At 49.1% G+C, this 22960-nt stretch overlaps 1 protein-coding gene across 1 annotated transcript; it reads right to left on the reverse strand.

Annotated features, from left to right (window-relative positions):
• Positions 1-428: 428 nt before the first annotated feature.
• Positions 429-17104, reverse strand: GUCY2D (guanylate cyclase 2D, retinal). Its single transcript, XM_088801928.1, has 18 exons — positions 15360-17104; positions 14975-15279; positions 12611-12962; positions 12266-12350; positions 11893-11995; positions 11408-11509; positions 9756-9836; positions 8215-8421; positions 7956-8112; positions 7284-7433; positions 6486-6634; positions 5808-5971; positions 5520-5712; positions 5082-5256; positions 4750-4848; positions 4530-4624; positions 4306-4391; positions 429-4125 (listed from the first exon to the last, which is right to left on the reverse strand). Exons 1-18 carry the CDS (start codon positions 16078-16080, stop codon positions 4032-4034), a joined length of 3318 nt encoding a protein of 1105 aa, XP_088658054.1. The 5' UTR covers positions 16081-17104; the 3' UTR covers positions 429-4031.
• Positions 17105-22960: the final 5856 nt, after the last annotated feature.

Below are 22960 nucleotides of genomic sequence, written 5' to 3' on the forward strand. Positions count from 1 at the left end.
CCTTCCCAGAGACCAATGGACCTTAATGTCTCCACTTGGGAACCTTGCTCCTTTAGTCTTGGTCTGTGGCTTCCATAGGTCATGAGTCATTAACAACCTCTGGCCTTTTCTTCCTTCCTCTCTGCTGTCTACAACCAAGGGATGAGTCCATGCCACCCATTTCCAGAGCCTCAGAGACCCTGGTCTTTTCTAGAGCCTAAAAGGCCTGAGGCTTCCCTGCTTGGCCCCTCAGAGCAGACCCCCTGAGCAGAGGAGCTCCTGGGGAGTTGTTGGCCCCAGCTCACCTCCTCCTGCCTAAGTCATCTCTAGGTTTCACCCTCCTCTGAAGCCCCTCCCTGGTAATGCCGGGTTTGAACCTTCCAGGAATAGGGGGTTCCGATCACCCAGGCCGCAAGGACTACACACCACGAAATGGAAGAAAGCACAGCTTTATTTCAGCCCCTACCCTCCCGGGACCTAACACCACAGCACAGCACCTGGTGTCCACAGTGCACAGTCCAGAAGGTTCCACTGAACACAGCCCCATAATTCAACATCACAGATCCTCAAAAGGGGGTGCCTTGGGTCCACTGCAGGTGGGGGTGTGGGGCAGGGCCAAGACCCTAGGGAACAGCACAGAGAAAAGGCGCCAAGTGAGCCTTGGGACGTGATGTGGAATCCTAGCTATGGGATTGAAGCAGCAGCTGTGGGAGGTGCCATCACTGGTCCCGGCTACAGAGCCATCCCAAACGCGAGGACAAACACAAGTGTGGGCTCCTGGCACAGGCCAGCTGGCAGAGGTAGTGTAAACACATCTGAAGGTGGGGAGTGCCTAATGACCAAGCCAGGTGCTCTCTGGGCTAGGAGTTGCCCGGGTACCAGAAACAACAGGGGGAGTAGGTGGAGAGGACTCCAGTCAGAGGATAGCAGGGCTCTAAGATATTGACTGCGCCCAGGAAAAATGGTTCTGCAGAAATGGACGAAATGTAGAAAAGGCAGGGAGAAACTGCCAGGCAGAGAGAGGACACTAGAGACAGAGAAAGAGGAGACTAGTGGCAGAGAGACAGGGAGGGTGAGAGAGGGAGAGACAGGGACAGAGAAAGAAGGAGGCTGAGGGACAGTGAGGTGACTGAGGCTTATGTTTTCCCCTTTTCTTCTCCCACTAGTTCTATGAGCTCTGGGGTGGGTGGTCCCTGACTTGTCCTATCTGGGGAGGAGAACAGGACTCTTCTCTACCAGACTCCTCCCCCCATCACCTCTGCTCCTTTGAGACTGAGGTCTGGTAACAAGGCTGAGTTGAGAGTGGGAAGGGACCTGCTTAGCCCTGCCTGCCCCACCTCTACCCCAAAATGGGTTTGGGCTCCAGCTCATCCTCCTCTGGGTGGTACTCTGCCCCAGCTTTCCACACTAATCCCCATGCACCCAGCCCCAGTTGACTCTTCCCTGCGACTCCCCTGAATCATTGGCCATTAACCACCCCAGGACCCTCAAGGCAAGAGGGAGGGAAGGAGAGGGAAAGGGTGAGGTGTGGAGGGAGGGAAGAGGTAGAGGAATAAGAGCTACATCCACACTGTCAGGTCTGGCACCAGCAATGCAGTCTGCCCTCAATCCCTGGGACCTAAGTACAGAGAAAATCTGAAGAGAGATGCTTATATAAATATATACATAATTAAAAAATATATTGTGTGTGAATTAGGGTTTTTTTAAAAAGTCTTTAATTAATCATCTCTAAACTCAATTTAAAAATGTTTTTTTAAGTGTACTAAACTACTTCCTATAGAAGAACCACCTTAAGTAACCAGAACCTACAAGTGCTGAATTTTAGATTTCTCATACATTTTCTCTACCTTTAGGAAGGAGGAAAAGACCACTATGCTTGTGGATTTCAAGGATTTCACAAATGAGGTAAAGCAACTTCCAGGAGCCCTTGCACTCCTAACATTAGCTACTCCAGGAGTCCTGAGCTCAAATGCCTACAGGTGCTGGACAGATACATAAGAGATGTTTAGAAAATCTTGGTATCTCGGAGTCCTCAGGGAGTGGTGGGGAGTGTGAGAAATGAAGAATGAAGCCCTGGAGAGAGGGGAAAGTCACTCTTTAGCTCCAGCAGAAAGTCAGCAGTTGCCCCTGTGGTTTTGATTTCAGAGAAAGGAAAATTTGGTATACATTTTCCTGTCTTGATTTTTAAATGTTAGCTCAATATAAAAACAAAATCACCCCATAGACCAAAAAGAACAAGTCTCAGGGCTAGTTTCTGGCCTGGTTTTTATGAAATCTTAGAGATTCTGCGATTTTAGGGATCCTAGGATCATTTAGTTCTTTCCGTGATTCAAAAACTTTATTTTATTTTTTTCCAAAAACTTTAATGTGCATATAAATACTCTGAGGGAACTTGTTAAAGAGCAGATTCTTAGTCAATAGGTCTGGGCCTGAGATTCTGCATTTCTAACAAGCTCCCAGGTGATGTCGTTGCTGCTGGCCCACCAACCACACACTTTGTATAGTGAGGATTTCATTCTTCCTCCTAGGAATTGCCTCTGATTGTATATCCTTGGTCAATTATGTCTCCAGTTCTGCTTGTAACACCCCCAGAATCTGGACGCTCACTACCTATAGTGGCAGCCTGCATGACTGCAGCTGCTACTAACTTCTGCCATGGTCTGCAGCAATGTGGAAGGACACCCAGTCAAACATGCCAAGGCCCAGGCTCTGGAGTTACACAAAAGAAACTTCAGCTCGGAACTTACCAGAATGGGGTTGACACTTGCTGCAAAGATCTAAGCAGAGAGGATTTTTGTCCAACTGCCTGCTCAGCAGCTCCCAGTTAAACAGAGAATACACTATCCCTTGGGTGTTCTGATTAGTAAAGTTTTGGTGCAGTTTGTCTCCCTTTCTTTCCCCAAAGCCCTGAAGCAAGCTTTTCTCTGCACTTGGGCATTACGTGGTTATGCTCAGGTGAAGGAGCCAATTTCTGACCGGTGGGGGATCAAGATGGGACAAAAGCTTGAGGCTAAACAGAAGCCCTTGAATCCTTAGGCCACATGACAAACCCTGCTCTGTTGGAATAGGAGGCCTTCACCTCTTCTGGGTTTGGGGCATCAAATCCCAGATCCTCCTTTCTGGGGCCTTTAGAGGCTCTGGGAGGTGGAGAATCCCCCACTCAACATCCCCTGAAGGGCTCAGGGTCACTGGGGCTGGAGGTCACCAGCCCAGTGCCCCATATCCCAACACCAACCATTCTGAAGCCCAGCTGTCAGAGCCAGGGGGTGTGGAAACCACCTAGGCCACTCCTCATTTCACCACGGAGGGGAACCCACGCCCAGAGAGCATGAGACTTTCCCAAGGTCACACAACTGGTTTGCAACCAGCTCTTGTGAAGGCCCAGAATCCCTTGAAGCAGAGCTGCACAGAAGCCACTGGTATTTGCCAAATTTTGGTCACCTATAGCAGCAACTTTCAGGAAGAGGACCTTCTGGAATAATCCTGAGAAAGAGGAGTGTCTCAGATAGAAATCGTGGAAAGGAGTCATGGGGATTCACCTAGGAAGGGGCTAGTCAGGGATCAGTTTCTTGAAAGAGGGTAGAGGACATTAGGGCTTCTGCTCTAACACAACTCTACCGGCAGCAGTCATCTTATCTTCTGGTAAATGCTGCCCCCTAGAGTTCTGTCTCTTGTGCTGTGTACGGCCTCTCGGGGAGGGGGTTAATGCAGTGGGGGTCAGAGGAGAAGTCACAGAAGGTCCAGGTTATAGCGGTTCCCAAGTCTGAATTCCTGGACCACTCCAGATCTACCAAACCAGAATCCTTGTGACTGGTGCTTTTCTACCTGGGAGAGTCTTTGGGTTTAGGAAAAAGCCTGGGCTCACTAAGTCAGAGAGTAACCGGGACATATGGCTTGGGTGGGAAATTCTGCAGGCAGGTCTAGCCCTTAGGCTTGGGAAGAGGCGCCTGTACCCCTGAAAGCATCTCCCAGAGGTATGTAGCCTCCGAGTCTGGGGGGAGATTGGCAGCTGGGCGTGGGAGCTGAGGGGCGGCACCTGTCTCAGCCGGGCCTCACTTCCTGGGTAACTGGCCCGGCCTCGCCTTCTCCAGCTTTCGGCGCCGCTCGAGGGGGATCTCCTGGAGGTTGATGCCGTGGTTGCTGGCCCTGCGGGGTGAGGGAAGTGGCCTCAGAGATCCAGAATGGGGGCGAGGGAGGGCAGGGCCCAGGTACTCGCTACTTCACGGCTGGGCGGGGTCAGGCACAGGGAGGAAGGCAGGGAGAGGGGCCCGTCCGCCTGTGCCCATCCCTCGTAACTCGTCCCGCCCACAGAGGCCGGCTCCTCACCCCGGTTGCAGGTCAGGTGGTTTAGGAATGGGCTTGTTGAAGCCCTGTCTGCCCACCAGCCAGTACGTTTCCTCTATGCCCTTGCCCTGGGAAGACACCGGGAAGAGGAGGACTTAGGAGTGCTGGGGTGAGGGTGAGTGGATCTGGACGTCTAGGTGGAACCCGGGTCCGGCGTGGCAATCTGTTTCCCAGCCCGCGCCCAGGAGGGGGCGTGCCGGCCTCACCTTCAGCTCCGTGCGGCCTCGCACCTCAGTCTGGAAGCCCTCATCTAGAGCGCGGAGGATCCGTACTGTACTCATGTTCACGTGGATGCGGTAAGCTGGGGCGACAGGGGATGCCGTGAGCTCCGGAATCACCTCCCGGGTCCCCTCCCTGCCGTTCCCTCCCTGGGCCCCGCGATGTCGGCCTACCACCCCCAGTCCCTCCCAACCCCTTCACACTCACGCAGCCCTGTGGACTCCATGCGCGAGGCTGTGTTGACCGTGTCCCCAAACAGGCAGTACCGCGGCATGGTGAGGCCCACCACTCCCGCCACGCACGGGCCTGTGGGGAAGCGTTGGCTTGCCGGGCTGGCCCGGCCTGGGCTGAAGCTGGTGGCTGGGTGATTTTAGCACCCCATAATCTCAAAGACACTCTTAAACGTACCCTCTTAATTACAGCGGAGTGCCTGGTATGCAATGGTGGCTTCAACAAGCCCTCCATCCCCTCCACCCCAACCCCGAGTTAGCCTTCTATCTGGGAAATCTGGAGCTGGGCCCAGGGGGGTGGGGAGTTACCCGAGTGCAGGCCAATGCGGATGCGAACGGACATATCAGGCATGTGGCGCATGCGGAAGGAGCCCACAGCGCTAAGAATGTCCAGTGCCATGTTGGCAATCTCTGCTGCATGCCGCTGCCCATTCCGCTGGGGCAGCCCAGAGGCCACCATATAGGCGTCCCCAATTGTCTCCACCTGAGGAAAGGGGTTGTACAAATTCAGTACTGAGCACCCCACTCCCCCAACGTGATTGTCCCTTGTCAGGAGAACTAAACTACGTTTAGTGCATATATCCTGGGGAATGTTCCAGCTGGGGGACTGAGCTGGGGACTGACAGAAGAGATAAGGAACAGGAGGGCTGGAAAAGAGGACTGGGCTGGTGGCCTGGGGGCTGAGCAGGAAGGGCTGGGCTAGAGGCTGGTGAACCTCAAGGAGGGTTTGTCCTCTACACACCCCACCTTGTACACATCATGGGAGCCAATGATGGCATCAAAGAGTGTGTAAAGGTCATTGAGCAGGTCCACTACTTCGATGGGCTCACTCATGGCTGAGATGGTGGTGAAGCCCACAATGTCACTGAAGTACAGTGTCACCTCCTCAAAATACTCGGGCTCCACAGATGTCCCCATCTTCAGAGCCTCAGCCACAGACCTAGGGATGGCAGGTGGTGAGATTACCCGGAGGCCATCCCAGTATGGTTGGATTCCAGCTGCCCTCCCCACCCAGCTCTCCCCATTGGCACCCACGGAGGCAGCATCTGCGTGAGCAGCCGGTCTGTCTTCTGCTTTTCCAGCTCCAGCTCCTCCGTGCGCTCACGAATCAGGTCTTCCAGGTTACTGGAGTACTGCTCTAGCATCCGCAGCATTGAATCAATGATGTTGGTCTTCCGGCCCTTGTTGATGCTCTTGAACTAGTAGAAGGAGGAAGCTGGTGGGGCTGCTGAGGACCTGGGCTGCCATGCTCCTCTCATGGTTCTGTATTATGCCCGATTCTCTCCCCCACCCATTCATCTTCAATTCATCAATCCCCAGCCCCCAGGTGCTGGGCACTGTTTTCATATATTATTAGCAGGCACACAGGAAATGAGGGTTCCACAAGGTCAGCTGTACTCAGCTAGTACTTGACAGGGCACTGGAATCAACCCAGCCTTTGTCCTCCCAGGCCAAGGGTCTTTCTGCTACACTAGGCCAAGCACATACTTGGTTCTCAATAAATTTTTAGTTGAATTAAATATTTCTCCCACCCAGAGCTCCATCTCCCACTCCAAAGGCCTCCCTGTTCTAACTTTGCCCCCACTTAATCCTCAGATTACCCCTTAGCAAGAAGCCTGGAAGATCAAAAATCCTGCCAGCCTGCCTTTCTGAAACGTCCCTAGGTTGCTGACAAGTGGCCAGCCCAGCCCTTGCCCAATCCCAGCCCCTAACCAGGTCGAAGATGCAGTCCATGGAGGGCCGAAGGTCCGGTTGCTCTGCCCAGCACTGTTTCATCAACTGGATGCACTCCATGGGCGCCTGGTCCATGGTCACCAAGGGCCTGCACGGTGGAGGGGGGCTCTGCACTCTCTGCACCACTTCTGGAGGCATGAGGGAGCCATGAGTGGGAGTGTGCCAAAACAGAAGCCACCTCTGACTCTGGCCTGACTGTTGAAGCCCAAGATGGGGGGAATGGAAACGGGTCCTTTAAATCAGAGCTTCAGTAGTTGGGGAAGTGTTGTGCGGAAGGGAGTTGCTGGGAGAAACAAGGGAACCCTGAACCCTGGGGGGCAGGGGGCAGTAAGAGGTGACAGGCAGAGACTAACATTTATTACACATAAGAAAAATAAGGGTTAGGGTGATCAAGCAGCTTGCTGAGTCCTATAGATGATAAGTAATATGGATTTGAACCATATCCAAGGGTTCTTTTCTCCCCTTCCCCCCACCCTGCTGCCTCTCTGGGGCCCCTAAGAACCAGAGAAGAGACTGTTCCATCGGTTGGTGGAGCGTGTTGAAGTCCAGGATCTGGACAGAGGAAACCACTGAGGAGGTTTAGGTGCCTAAGAGCCTCCCCCTCCAATCCTCATCCTTGGCTTTCCACTGCCCTGACTCTTCAGACCCCATCTTTAAGGGAGGCCCACAAGTCTCAGGAATGGACTTGAGGGAAAGGAGTGAGGCTGGGTCTGGCCAGGCTCCGCCTAACAGCAGGGTGCCTTTGTAGCCCAAACGCCACGGTAGGGACGGCTGTACCCTCCGGCGTCAGCTCCAGCATTGCGTAGGGGGCGCTGCGGCACACGACCTCCTGCATGATGATGCCCAGGCTAAAGACATCGCCTGCCCGCGTTCCCCGGCGCTCCAGGGCCGGGTCCCGAAGCAGCTCCGGGGCTGTCCATAGCTGGTCTGGGGACGAGAAAGAGGGCGTGGGCATACGGAGGGCCTTGGGGAAGCTGGGGACAGACCCCGCATCACCTTCACCAGAAAGCACAGGCTTGTACCCACTCCCAACCCCCCAGGCCGGAGTCTGGCCCTGCTGCCTGCAGTTATCCCCCGAGGAAACTACCAAAAACCAAAAGCGGGTCTCAGAAAAAGCCCAGTTCTCAAAAATAGGCCCCGCCCTTTAGACAAAGCTGTGTCCAGAGAAAACTCCGCCTCTTGGACACAAGCCCCGCCCTTAGGCAAAGCCTAAGGGACAGTTGCATGGGCAGGAGTCCCGCCCCCTCACAATGCCCCCGCCTCCCGGTTACACAGTCCGCCCTCCTCATCTCAGAGGTCACAAAACCTTTTCGGTAGCAGGAGTCACGTCCAGTGGGTATGAAGTGGAGAGAATGCGAGGGCGGAGGGAGGGAGGGAAGGAATGGCCCTTGAAATAATGAGGATCCCGGGTGACGCTCGTCTGCGCCGGAGGCAGCCGGGGAATCCTACCCTCCGCGCTGGGAGGCTCTGGTAACACCCTCTGGGCTTCCAGTAGTCGCCCGTGGCCGTGGTCCGTGACTTTAAGCACGAACCTTCCGTCCACCACACAGTTCCGTGACTTAAGTCGCCCATGGGCCACGCCTCGATGGTGCAGATACCTCATCCCCTGGTAAGGGTGGGGTAAGAGGCAACGTCAGCCCGCTGTTCCCCTGCCGTCTGCTCCCCGCGCCCCCCACCTTCGCCTTTTTCCATCTCCTATCCCCCACACCTTGATGAGGTCCAGTAGGAGGGAGGACTTGAACATCCAGTCCAGCTTTATGTCTCTCTGGGCGAGGAGGTCGTGGAGGGAGCCGCGGGCACAGTGCTCTGAGACCACAGCCAGCATGCCTTCTCTGGGGGCTGCGGTGCTGTCAGCTCTTCCAGCCAGGAAGAGCCCCAGGTAGAGGGCTATGTTCTCGTGGCGGAGCTCCCGGAGCTGAGAGGGGGAAAGTGAACAGGCATTTTCTGCCCTGGGAGCAAGGTGGGGAGGAGGCTATTATTCAGGTCTGTTTTTGAGTATCCAAACTCGGAAGATGGGATAAAGATGGTGAATGGAAAGTCTCTAGGGCATGTAGGGGGGCTTTCTTCTACAGATTACTTCTTTCTCTGGAAAAGACAACATCACCAAAGTCCACTGGCTCAGATACTGAGTGTGGTTTAGTTTAAAGTTATGAATGAAAAGACACCCTTGCACTGGTCATCAGGACCCAGGCAGGTTTTGATTTATTAACCATCCGACTTTGAACTGCCCCAATCTTAAGGAAAAACACCTCAGGTAGGAGAAACCCCTGGCACCACCACCCTCCCCTTCTGATGTAACAGCCTTTGGGGTGAGAACCAGGGAGAAGCTGCACTACTTTCAGAAAACACTTGTGCTGGTGAGTTGGCCCACGGCTGCTTTGCTTGGTTATATCATCGTGTCAGCTATGTTTGAGACTTTCACCTTCCCCAAATTCAGGAAGTAAGGATTGAGTAGTCAAGCTGTGGTCCCAGAGAGCCATCAACAAAGCCACACCCACTCCACAGGACAGAGGCCCTTACTATCTGGGCATGCTGGGAAAATGGGCACTAGCAGGTGACGGGTGCCTTTTCTAGTGTTCCTTTGGTTCAATAAGAGGCTTCTTTTCGTCTTAAATGTTTGCTGGTAAATGGTGATTTAGTCCGTTGACCCACACAGGTAGTCCACTTAAGTCATTCTGCAGCTATGACCAAGAGCTTCTCTGGAGACATCACGGAAGGAGGCCGGGCCAAGGCTCTATGGTGTTAGGGGTAAGGGGGGCATTAAGGTTGGAAGGACAAGAATGAGCCAGTTTATAGCCTCCTTGCCAACTTTTCACTTCACTCAGTATGCATCAACTATGCCATTCTGCATGAATGGCCTGGCAGAACTAGAAACTCATTTTTTACTTTCTATCATTTACCCAACAAACACTCTATTGAGTCTTTCTAACGTTCCAGACACTGTGATGGGTGCTGGAAATACAATGGAGGGGGCAAGGGAAGCCCTCGCTCAACTTACAGTCTAGGGAGGGGGACAGATAAGAAATAATCAAGCACACAGATGAACATACAATTGCAAATTAGGGCAAACACATAAAGGAAAGAACTAATATTATGAGAGATCATATAGGGAATCTGCATTAGAGAGGAGAGGACACGTCACTGAAACCCCAACCACATTGGGGCCTACCTCTGTACCCAGCTGAAAAGAGAAGGCAAGGAGGGAGAAATCATGGCCAATCCACACCCCATCATGGGCCCAACTCTCACCTTGGAGAAAGCTGTCTTGGTTGCTGGGCGGATAGCTATGTGCTGATCCCCTGGGAATCTCTTCAGCCAAACCCAGTCTCCCTGGAGCAGAGATGGGAGTAGTGAATTCAGTTTCTTAAAATCCCATGATGGGAAGAGCCCTAGAGCCCCCTTTTCCACTGGCCCATTTCCCCAGAACACATCTTCCATGTGACAAAGAGCGTCAGGAGCCAGGGGTTTGAGGTCTGCCCCTCCACTTCACAGCTAGCTGGGTAGAGCCCACCCCTAGGTAAGAGATGCAGAAGGCCTGAATGGCTGTCCTCACCACCCAGATATGTTCATCAACAGCCCTGTTAAGTGAGCCATTACCACCACAAATGTCATTGAAATCACAGCCCTCACCACTGTCTGTTGCAATGAGGGAGCACTGTGCTGGGAGTCAGGAGTCTGGGTAGATCAGGCTTTATTATAGACTAGATATGAAGTAAAGGCAGCTCCCCTCCAGGCTATGGGCCTCATTGTCCTCAGCTGTTGGCAGGGCTGGCTCATGGGTATACAACCTGTGCAGTCACACAGGGCCCCATGCTCAGAAGGGCCTGAACTTGGCTCAATGATCTGCTGTTGTCATCTTGAATGAACAAAGAGCCTTTCATTTTTATTTTGCCCTAGTCCTTGTAGCTGGCTTTGTCTATTGATAAGGGATTTGGATGAGAAGAGAATTTGGGGGTTTGATACTGACCCCTAAAAAGCATTTGGAAATAAATGTGGAGACATTTTTAATTGTCACAAAACTGAGGGCTATGTTTAGTAAACAGGGCCAGAGATAGGTGACACTAAACATTCTTCAAGGCACAGGGTAGTCCCATATAGGGAAGAACAACCTTCCCAAAATGACAATAGTGCTCCTCAGAAATGGCTATAATGGCCTCTAAGTGACATACTAAGAGTCTCTGCATTCTCTGTGACCTGACCCCAGGAGCTCTAAATATCCCCTCCCTTCTTGATTAGCTGAGCTCTCTCCCTCAGCTCTCCCTGAATTTGTTCTCATTATATCCCACCAATCCCACCACATTCAGATTTGCTGACCCCATAGTTAATGTCCTCATGCCCTTTTATGACTTTCTTTTTCCCCTGTAAGACTTGCTTTTCCTGAGTCTGGTTGGAATTGGCTGGAAATGTTGGGTGGGGCCAAGACATGGATCTGGCTTGAGTCAGGTGTAGCCCCATCTGGAAACTCCCCATCCTGAACAATCCACGTCCCAGAAATGTCTTTTTTGGGACCAGGGACATCCCAGATGTCCCTCTGCCCCAACCTTTCCAGGGAGGCCTGTGCCCTTCAGTAACCTGAAGGCTTATCACTGAGGGGGCAGGGCCGGGGCTCCCAACAGGGTGGGGAATGTTTTCATGGGCCACACCAGGCTGCATCCCAGCACAGTTCCCACCAGTCAGGCCTCCAGCCTCTGGGCCACTGTGATTAGCCTTTGGGGAGCCCTCACCTGGATAACGGCTAAGGGAAAATCTTGGGGCAGGAAGAACTTCTGGATGCTCCCCTTTGAGAAATCCATGACATCTCCCTATATCCTGTTCTAGACTCCTATCCCCATTTCCCGGAGTCAGCAGGATATGACATGACTCCAGAAATAGAGCTCTGCCTCGTTGGGGGTCAGGCTCACCTCATAGAGGCCAATGTTGGAGGTATCCGGGGACTGGCTGGGGACGCTGCGAATGTCTGACACACTGCGGGCAGCCAGACTCGACCGACTACCCTGGGCCACCTGGAGGGTAGAGGGCAATGCAAGGGGTCAAAATATACACAGTCTTGGGTTGAGGTCAGGCAGAGTTCTGTGGATTAAAGAGAGGAGGGGAAGAAACCTTAATTATGGAAGGTGATAGTGACGTTACTTCCCAAGTGCACAGCACTTTGCAGTTTACAAAACAAACCTACTCATTTTCTGGTTGGAGCGTCAACTGCCCCAAGGAAAGCAGTCAGGACAGGGACTGTTACCCTCATTGCACACATAAGGGCGTTGATCTCCAGACCTCAGACCTGGGACAGGGGTAGGGCAGAAACCAGACTGCCTTTAGGGGGGCTGTGGTGAGAGCTGACCCAGGCAGGGGACCAGATATACAGGGGAGAACAGTTCCCTGTCTCTCCCACCTTTCGAGAGGTACTCCCTTGTTGGGGGAGAAAGGTGATGTCGTCCAGAGTCAGGATGATCTTGTTGGGGCCTGAGACCATTTGGATGTGAAGTAGCCGTTGCCTGGTAGGGGAAAGAAGTCATTTCCACAAAGGAGACCACGGTCATGAGAGGAGGCCAGCAAGGGATAATGTTGGCTCAGGGGAGGGCAGCCATCCCAAACCAGACATCCTCTGGGACTCCGCCAGCCCTCCAGCACCCCTTCCCCTAACCCCTTCCAAAAAAATTCTCCCTTCTGTCTTGAGTGGACCCAGTGTGCTGTCTTTGCTATACAGTAGGATTTCTGGCAGGGAGAGAGCCAAGCTCATCTACTTACCTTACTTCCCTACTCACCTCACATAATGGGCCAGGAAGGCCCCTGTCAGCCCCATCCCAACCACAAGGAGGAAGCCAATAAAGACGAGGCCAGGCTCCACTCCTAGAGGGGCAGTGAGAAGAGTGACACTGAGGACTGTGGTGGAGAGGAGGCACCCTTTCTAAGGAGGTAGGCAGTCATGTCAAATCCTGGAGGCTCCAGGAAAGGGGGATGGGAGCAGAGAAAGGGAACTAGAAAAAGGTCATGGGTTCTGCAAAGGGGAGCATGTGGGAATGCTAGAAAGGGAAAGTTCATTCTCTTTCACCACTTTGTGGAGGGTCCATGGTGACTGTCACAGTGGGGGCTAGGTTGTTTGCCCTCACCTCCATTGCAGATGATGTCTGGGTCAAACCAGCAAGAGGGGTCAGTCCCAGGCCCCTTTCCCCCTCTAGGGAAATGCACCGGGGCCCCAGCGGAGCGGAGGGAACCCTGGGTGGGGTCCAGCATGTATGTGGCGAACAGCTGGTCCCCCGCCTCATCTGTGTCCAGCAGCACAAACGGGGCCTCCTTGGCTGCTTCCAGGGCCCGGCAGAAGCCCGGGACCTGGGTATCTTGGACATGGCGGGCCACTGCTGCTCCAGACACCCAGCTGCCACCTACAGCGGCCCGAGCTCTTGCCACGGCCCCCGCCAACAAGAAGACTGAGTCATAGATGGTGCCAAAGAGTGGGGCTACCTGGGGAAGGAAAGAAGGGGGGGCTCAGGGTTCTGAGTCACGGCCCATAAATAGACTTACTGGTCTTCCTATCCTTTCACTGGGCTATTCAAGCCCTATGTGTATTGGCTGTTCCACACCTAGTTAGTGGTTACTCATATCCCTCCCCATTGGCTCTCTCTTCCTCTCTCCCATTGGCTACCTCACCCTTTTCCCCACTGACCCTCCCTCTTTTCAGGATTCTTAGGCTCTTTTCACCATTGGTTAATTCTAATTCTCCATGATCTACAGATCCTCTCTTCCCTTTCCTGTTGTTTGCCCTGAATATAATTTTAATATTATTACCTACCACTCACCTAAAAGCCTTCTTTCCCATCTTTTGGTTAGCTTCTATTTTCTATTTTTCCTTCCCCAAGGCCTCATCGAGCCTATTCCCAGTTCCATCTCTCACAGTGTCAGGCACTGTGTAAAGCATTAGGGATATAGTGGTGTAAGGATCGAGTCCCTGTCTCAGGGAATCTTTCATCTAGTGTGGGAGGTAGGAAAATCAAGGCAGTGCAATGAGTGAGGGTAGAGGTAACTGAGGGAGCTGTGGAGACAGGAAAGAGAGCCCCAACCCAGGCTCAGGGAGGAGGGGAGGCTTTCAAAAGAAATAATCATCCCCAGGGGATGAGTGACTGGGGGAGAGTTGGTGCAGGAGAAAGGGAACAGTACACCTGCATCTACTGTACCTAGGGCAGAAGAAGCCACTGGGAAGCTTTGAACAGAGGTGTGACACTGTCGGATTTCTGAAGTTCAATCTGATTGTTAGGTGGACAAGGCCTAGGGCAGGTAAGTGTTGAAACAGAGACCATTTGAGAGATTTTGTTTTGAGATTCGGGCCAGAGATGCTGTGACCTGAACCGCGGCAGTGGCAGTGAGAATGGAGAAAGTGGATGGATTCAAATAACCTTTAGGAAGTAAAAGTGACGGGACTTGATGTCTGGATTTGGCAGAAAGGGTTAAAGGAATCCAGGGTGACTCCCAGGGGTCTCATGTGGGCAGACAGGCCGAAGGCTGTGTACTTACTGAGAACTGAAGGTTTTTTCCACCACTTTCTCCACCCTCTTTCTCCACCTGCCCTCCATCCCACCACTGTTCCTAACTCTTGTTCTCCTCTTCTTATTGACTATTCCCATCCTTTCTCCCCATTGGCTACCGAATCCTCTTCGAGGAGATGAGGGGCATTGGTGGGGAATATTTCACACACACACACACACCCGACTCATAGCCTTCTCTCATGTGCAACGCTTTGAGTAGGGCCTTTGTAGTGGTTAGTTTACTGCCCACTGACATCTAAATTCCCTTCTATCTTAGTGGTTTCTAGCCCCTCTTTTATGAATGCAGTGGAGCTAGATGGTCTGAACTGGGATTCTGGGTTCTCAGGGAATCCTGGGTATTAGCTGATTTGGGGGGAATAAGGCCATGGATCTAAATGATTATGGAAGCCCCTGGATCCACCTAGGAGGGACCTTTCTGCTTCTCACAAGATGTCAAGGCTCTCAAACAGTTAAGACCACCAGATGAAGCCGCAGTGGGAATACCTCCGAACTGGGCATGGAGGTTGGTTGGGCATCCTACCCCCTTCCTGCTCTTTTAAGAACACCGGCTGTTTATTATAGACTGTATGTGGTGGTGGTGCTGGAAGTGAGTTTACTTTGAAGTAGACTGCAAAAGATGTAGTGTAGAGTTCATTAGAGTTTACTCCTTAGAGCTGTGCTTGAGAGGTCTCATTGCAGTCTCTCTGGAAGCAATCCCAATACACTAAGTGCCCCAAGCAAGACCAGAGCCTCTACATTACCCGGAAAACTCCAGAACAGGTAGAGCTACTAGTTATTCTCTCCCTATTGGCCTGTGACGCCATCCTCCTTATTCCATCCACTCTACTTGCTTCTCTTCCCATTGCGTCCAGCCTCCTCTCCTCTCTTTGGCTAGCCTCTGCTTTCTTCTAGTATGGCTTTCCTCCCCACTTCTCTCCAACCTGGTTCTTCTACCTGCTGCAGATTAAGGTCAGGGGGCAGCTCCTGGTGTTCTTGGGCTCTGCGCAGGCTGTCCAGCACGCTGCCTCCTGAGGGACAGTGGCGCGTGAGGGTGAGCACGGCGTCGTGGGCCCTCCGAAGCTGTGAGCTGTTGGCCAGCAAGGCCAAGGCCTCCGGGCCTGGGGACAAGGCGTAGTGGAGGGTGTCAAAAGGCAGGAAGACCAGGGAACCATCGGCCAGGCCCAGCTCCTCTGCAGCCTCCAGTAGGCAGCGCTGCTCCTCGCCTCCCAGCAGCACAGAGTGCATCACCATGATCACTGCTGCGGACAGAGATTCCGCTTGCTGCTCCGCCCGCTGCGGGTCCGACTACCGACCTCCCCGCCCCCTGCCGGGAGCCTACCTCTGACTCTGGGCCCGTCCTGGACCCTTCTCAGGGCCTCCCGGGCTCCAGACAGGTCAGAGTGTTCCATGGCGGTCACCAGGGTAACAGGCAGACCCCGGGCCCTGAGTGCCGTTGCTAACGAGCGTCCCGCCTCTACCCACAGATCCTGGGGGGCGGTGATCAGAGCCACGCTTGCCCAGCGGAACGCGCGAAGGAGGGCGTAGAGGGCATCCGCAGCGGGCGTCGCGCCCGCCACCCGTGTTCCCGGGCAGCCCCAGGGCACCAGTGCAACCCCCTCCTCTTGGGCTAGTAGCTCCGCCGGCCGGCAGGCTGCAGGGTTCACCGGACCCACGAGACCCGAGACACGGGCCACCGCGGAAGACACCGCCTTCAGCGAGCCGGGCGTCCGGCAAGGCTCCGGCAGCAGCGCGATCTCGAAGCGGGGACCACCTTCCATGGCTGGGTCGTGGTTCAGGCGGGCGGCGGCCAGCCGTGCGGCCAGGTCCGGGCGGGCACGGGCGAAGATGGGGTCGCAGGTCCAGGGGCCCAGCACCCCCACTGTGAATACGGCGGAGAGGGCGGCAGGCGGCAGGAGGAGCAGCAGCAGCAGCAGCAACCAGAGCCTAGGCCGGGGCCAGGGCAGCGTCCAGGGCAGGCTGGGCAGGGATGGAGCCCACGACTCTGGGGCGCAGAGACGGAGGTCCGGAAGGCCCCACGCTAAGAGGGTGCAGAAGGTCATTGCCGGCTTCTGTGAGCATAAACAGAGCAGGGAGAGCAGATGAATCTACCCCACACCCCAGAACTCTCTCAGGGCTTTCTCCCCAACTCCCAGTTTCTCAAAGCCCAGTTAACCCATGGTGTAGCTCCACTTCCACACCCCTCTCTTCAGGCTTGACCGACTAGATGGGGGTCCAGGGCATGGCCTGGAAACCCACTGCATCCCCCCTCCTGTTATCCCGTTGTCTGCCCCGCCCCCCTCGTCAGAGCTGTCAGTGGGGGTCAGTGAAGACACGCCCACCCCCTCCTTAGATCGATCCCAGGCAGAAGGGACCCGTATCCATGCGGGGGTGCATTTGCCACTCACGGGAAAGTCCGAGGCTCAGGCCCAAGGCCGGGGTGAGGGGTCACACGCCCTCCCACAGGTCTCCTTTGCAGCCCAGGCCAGGGCGAGGAGGGGCGGGGGGAGGGGTAACAGCTGGCCTGAGCCCTTAATCTCCCAAAGCTGATTAGGGCCCCTTAATCAGGCAGGGAGGGGCTGGAGGAGGATGGGACACCCTGGGGTGGGATCCGTCCTGACTTCCAGACAGTCAATCAGGTTATTTCCCCTCCGTGCCTTCCCGCACCCCCACAACCGCCATCATAAAACCAGCTGCAGGTCCCCCTTTGAGGCTGCTGCCGCACTACCCTGCTCAGCATGGAAAGCAACAATATGTGCCCATGGACACCCGTGGGTGATCAGTCCTGGGGTGGGGGTTCTCTCAATCCCATTTCTGACGATCTTCTGTTTCCACTTTGCCAGCCCAGTCCAAGCCCCCTCCCTTGGCTGGCAAAGTCTGCACCTCAGAGACCAAACCCAAACCAGTCCACCTGCCCCTCTATTGTTCACACTTGATTCTTGGAGCTCCACTTCTTCATGCCTAGAAAACCATTAATCTGGCCTTGGGAAGGCAGAACCCCAGGAAGTAATAGAAAAAGCTCTGGCCTTGGGCAGACGGGTATAAATTCCTCCTTCCTTGCTTCGTGACCTTGGGAAAATTGCTTAATTTCTTAATTACCTGTGACAACGAATATAATTGCCTGGAGGGCAAAAATGAATAAGACAATTTTAAAGAAGATCATGATGGGCTACTTGCCCTACCATATATCAACATTTATCCCAAAGCTATAATAAGACACTATAGTATTGATGCAAGGATAAACAAATTGACCAATGGAACAGAGTAGAGAGCACTGAAACAAACCCAGCAAAAATGTAAATTTGATGTATGGAGAACTGGACATTTCTCACCAGTGGGGGGAAAAATGAGCTATTCCACTAATGGAGCTGATTAGTTAGCCATATGGGAAGGAGAAGGAGCAGATAGGATTAGATCCCCATCTCACACTATACAAAATCAATTCAGGTTAAAGATACACATAAAAACAAAATTTAAAAACTTTTTTTATGAACCCTTTTTTTATCGTTGTTAGTTTCAGGTGTACAAAACAACATAGTGACTAGACATTTACACCCCTCACAAAGTGATAACCTCAACAAGTCTACTACCCATCTGACATTGTACATATGAACCATCTGACATTATACATAGTTCAAAACTTAAAAACTTTTAAGTGAATCATTTTTCCACCAAAGATTGGATAAAGCAAGAATCATCAGTGGATGCTAAAGCTAGGGAGAAATTTTGATGAGGAGCAGGATATTTGCATGTTTTAAAGTATCTCACTAAGATGGCTTATAAGTTGGAAGGGATTGAGAAAAAAAAAAAAGGAAGAAAAGAAAGCAGTAATTATACAGTGGAGAAATTGGGCAACACTTTAACCAGGTGATCAAAATTAACCAATGAGGGTCAGACAGCTATTGTGTGTCTCCAGATGTGACATTCTGAAAAAGGCGAAAAACTACTATGTAATACTGCATACTGTGTTTCCCTGAAAATAAGACCTAGCGGACAATCAGCTCTAATGCGTCTTTTGGAGCAAAAATTAATATAAGACCCAGTATTATATTTGTATTTATATTATATTATATTATATTACCCAGTCTTATATTATAGTAAAATAAAACCCGGTCTTATAGTAAAATAAGACCGGGTCTTATATTAATTTTTGCTTCAAAAGATGCATTAGAACTAATTGTCCAGATAGATCTTATTTTTGGGGAAACACGGTAGATGCAATACTGCACAATACTGCACCTGTGCAGTGTTCCAGCCAAGAGTGCATTTCATAAATCTAATCACGAGGAAACATCAGATAAAAACAAAATAAGGAATATTGTACTAAAAAAGGGAAGGGGACCGTATTCTTTAAAAATGTCAATATCATAAAAGAAAAATCAAGGCTGAGGAACTGTTCCTGATTAGAGGAAGCTAAGAAAGACATGACAACTAAATGTAATACATACCCCTACTTTGGATCCTGTACTATAGGGTTTTTAAAACTGCTATAAAGGTATAGGGTTTATAATTATAATTATAAAAATGCTATGAAGAATAGCATCATAATTGTCAACTGACAAAATTGGGATGTGAATGAGAGATTTGATAAAAATATTTTATCTATGTAAATTTATGAAGTTGATAACTGTATTGTAGTTATATTAGAGAATATTCCTATTTGTAGAAAATACACACTGAAGTATTTAGATGTAAAGCACCATAATGTATGTAACTTACCCTCAAATAATTCAGAAAAATGTATATGTTATGGCAGATATATTACATATGATATGTTGCATATATTATATATTATATCAAATGACAAAGAACTGAGGTAAAATGTTAACACTAGGTGATACTGGGTAAAGTGTATATGAGTGTTCTATTTTCATTTTTGCAAACTTTTTAAGTTTGAAATTATTTCCAAATAAAAAGTTAATAAAAAGACTTTTAGATAAAAAGGAGACTATATCAATTTAGGGTAGGAGAGGATTTCTTAAACAAGACACAAAATACAAACCATAAAGGAAAAGATTGATAAATTTGGAAATATTAAATTTTCTAGTCAAAAAGCATATCACAAAGAGAAAACGTAAGTCAAAGACAAGAATGTATTTGCAAAACATTAAAAAGTGGTTAGCGGGGCGGCCGGATGGTTCAGTTGGTTAGAGCACGAGCTCTCAACAACAAGGTTTCGGGTTCAATTCCCACATGGGAGGGTGGGCTGCACCCCCTGCAACTAAAGATTGAAAATGGTGACTGGACTTGGAGCTGAGCTGCACCCTCCACAACAAGGTTGAAGTACAACTACTTGGAGCTGATGGGCCCTGGAAAAACACATTGTCCCCCAATATTCCCCAATAAAAATTTTTAAAAAATGGTTAGCATCCAAAATATGAAAAAGAAAACCCAGTAGAAAAATGGGCAAATCATAAGAAAAGCCTAAGGAAAATGCCCAACTTCACTGAAAATCAATGAAATGCAAAATAAAACAATGAAATACTATTAATATTCATCAGACGATGGCAAAAATTAAGTGACAATACCAAGTGTTGGTGTGGATAGGAGAAAACACAAACCCTACATGTTGGTGACAACAGTGTAATTTGTGGGATGTTTGGCAATGCTTAGTACAGTTGAAGCATTTTCACTTGTAGGAACTACCCTAGAGAAACTAACATTTATTTGTGTATGAAGAGACTTGAATAAGGAGTCATTCATCTATTTAAAACGCACTCACTGAATTGCTACTAAGTTACAGGCAGTGTTCTAAGCTCTGGGGATACAACAGTGAAAAAAAGTTAAAATCTCATGGGATTTTCTATATGTTTGAAGTCTTTTATAATTTAAATTTAAAAAAAAATTAAATAAAAAATTTCAATGTCTGATCTGTAGTAGAGTCCCAAAATCTAGTAGGTGTCAATGTTCGTTTATATAGTCCCAGGCATCTTACTTTCTATAAGGGCTATTTCCCCCAAATCTCTCCTCTACTGACACAACATCTCTACTTGGAATCATGGCTGATCCACCCAACCATTCCGTTTCACAGATAATGAGACTGAGGCCCAGAGATTAGTTTGGCTTAGTCCATAAACTCCTTATTTTTTTCTGGGGTCTATGAAGTGACAGATAATGTAAATAGGACTGAGGAGCAGAATTTTTCAAACTTTTTTCTATTGTGGTAAATATGTATAATATAAAATTTACCATTTTAGTCATTTTTAGTGTACAATTCAGTGGCATTAAATATATTCACGTTGTTTTGCCGCCACCACTATCCATCTCTAAAGCTTTTTAATCATCCCAATCTGAAACTCCTTACCCAGTAAACAATAATTCCCCATTTCCCCCTCCCTCAGCCCATGGTAGGCACCATTCTACTTTCTGTCTCTATGTATTTGCCTAATCTAGGAACCTCATATAAGTGGAATCATACAGCATTTGTCTTTTTGTGTCTTGCTTATTTCATTTAGCATAATGTCTTCAAGGTTCATCCATACTGTAGCGTGTCAGAATTTCCTTCCTTTTTAAGGCTGAGTAATATCCCATTGTATGTATACACCACATTTTGTTTATCCACTCATCTGCTCAAGGACACTTGGGTTGCTTCCACCTTTTGCCTATTGTGAATAATGCTGCTATGAACACGGGTGTATAAATATCCGTTCAAGTGCCTGTTTTCAAGTTTTTGGGATATATACCTAGAAATGGAATTGCTGGATCATATAATAATTCTATTTCTAATTTATTGAGGAACTGCCATACTGTTTTCCCCAGTGATCACACCATTTTATGTTTTAGGGGCAGAATATTTTCAATCCATCTTGGTCGTCATGCCAAGGTTACACAACCAGACTTCAGCCACCAAGGTTGCCCCTCCCTTCCAGTGACCCACATCAGAGCTTGTTTGTTTCTTGTCTGTTGCCTGCTAAATTTGCATTTAGTCTCTAATGTACTGAAGCAAAACACGCCCTCTCACATAAAGGCGGGGCCAGCTCTTAAAGTAGCAGTTAGGCTGGAGTTACCAAAGGGCAGATTTCTATTTAAATCTAACTCCTATAAATAACCTCAACTACAGGTGAAGGTTGTCCTCTGCAAGGTCTTGGTTTCTCTCCTCTAGAGGGAGTGGGGAAATATCTTCTGGGATTTTCAGTCCCTCTCCCACCCCCCATAAAGTCATGAAATTTTTTTGGAATTACTACAGCAGTAGACAAGGAAAAAAAGGATTCCTTAAAGTTTAAATGAGGCAAAGGACTTTTTATCTTTTTTATCAATTCTGGTCTGAATCTGAGAGTAGCAGACAAGTCCTGGGGGACGTTTGATTTTAAAAAAAACCACAAAAAACAAAAACAAAACCCAATTCAAGTCGTTAGAAAAGAACACTAAATCTAAAAAACAGAAGGCGGAAGCCAGAATTCCATTAAACTGCAGTTTGTAACAGTTAAAGAATGGTGAGGAGGGAACAGAAATATATCATGTTTCCCTATTAAATTAGAAAATAAATTTTAAATCACCATTTTTTTTTTGTTCTTTCTGGCTACAAAAACAATGTATGTTTCTTGTGCAAATTAAAGCATACAAAATTATGTAAGTAAAAATTTAAAGCCCTGCAATGATAACCACTGTTAACAGCTTTTTAAAATTCATATACTAGAAAATAAATCATTTTATGTACTGCCTTATAATCTGCTTCCCACAAAAAATTTTTATTTTATACTAGTTTTATTAAAAGGCAATACATTTAAATGGTTAAAAAGTAAAGTAAATAAAAAAGAATACAGTGAAAAGCCTCCCTCCCACCCCGCCCCCTGTCATCTCAGTTCTCACAAAATGGCAACCACTATTAGATTCTTATGTAGCGTCTAGAGATCCTTCTGGGTATATAAGCAAATAAACATATTTTCTTATAGTTACTTTTTTATAGGTAACACTCTGTTATCTGTACCTTTCTATTTTATTTTAGCAATAGATCGTGGAGGTGTTTCTATTTCTTGTTTCAGAGTTGATTATAGCTGCATAGTATTCCATGAAATGGAGGTACTGTAACCTGGTTAATCAGGTAATTTTTTGCTATTATTTGCACTGCTTCTGTAAATAACCTTGTACAGGTTTCACTTAGCACGTATGCAAGCACACCTGTAGAATAACCTTGCCAACACCTTAATTTTGACCCAGTGAAACTGCTTTTGGACTTCTGACTTCTAGAACTGTAAGAGAATAAATGTGTGTTGTTTTAAGCTACCAGGTTTGTGGTGATTTGTTACAGTAGCCATAGGAAAGTATAATATATAAGTATTTCTCTACTTTTGTATATGACATACCTGAAAATGTAGGCTCAGGTCTAATGTAAGAAAGTTGGACTTACAGGCTATAAAGAAGGTTCTCTTCTGAAAGAGCAGAAGTATGTTATCAAACATACGCATATTTGATATCAAGTCTCAATAATACATTACATTTTAGACTCAATCTCCAATGATGCATTTCTAGACTTTTGTGTATTTTGTACCTTTCTTTAACAATTGAAGGCACTGTCCACCACTTTCCCCAGCTTAAATCCAATGAGCAGCCTCTTGTAAAGATTTTCTTCTTTGTCTCAACTGCATGAAGTTTATTAAAACTATGCTCTCAACATTCCCATTTTCCCAGTTCCTATAAGATAAATATTCAAAAAATGGTAAAAATGAGGGTGTAGCAAAATGGAAGGTAAGGTTGGCTGGCAGGACCACAATGTAATCCCTCCAAATATTTATCAGTTGATATTTAAAAATCTGAATTCAGCATAGAATACAGCTATGAGGTTTGAAAGTTGAATGTACTAAAGTTAAGTCATTCCCACAATTGGGGATGACGCCCAAGCAGTGGAACCAGTCAACTCAGTGTTAGCCATGGAGAAAAAGGCTAGACCACAAGCCTGTGTTGGCAGATTCTGGGTCTTTCTTATTCACCCAGGTTTTCCGTAAC

This window comes from Rhinolophus sinicus, chromosome 12 (assembly GCF_057876585.1).
Source record: "Rhinolophus sinicus isolate RSI-liver-muscle chromosome 12, RSI-T2T, whole genome shotgun sequence".
NCBI classification, from domain to species: domain Eukaryota; kingdom Metazoa; phylum Chordata; class Mammalia; order Chiroptera; family Rhinolophidae; genus Rhinolophus; species Rhinolophus sinicus.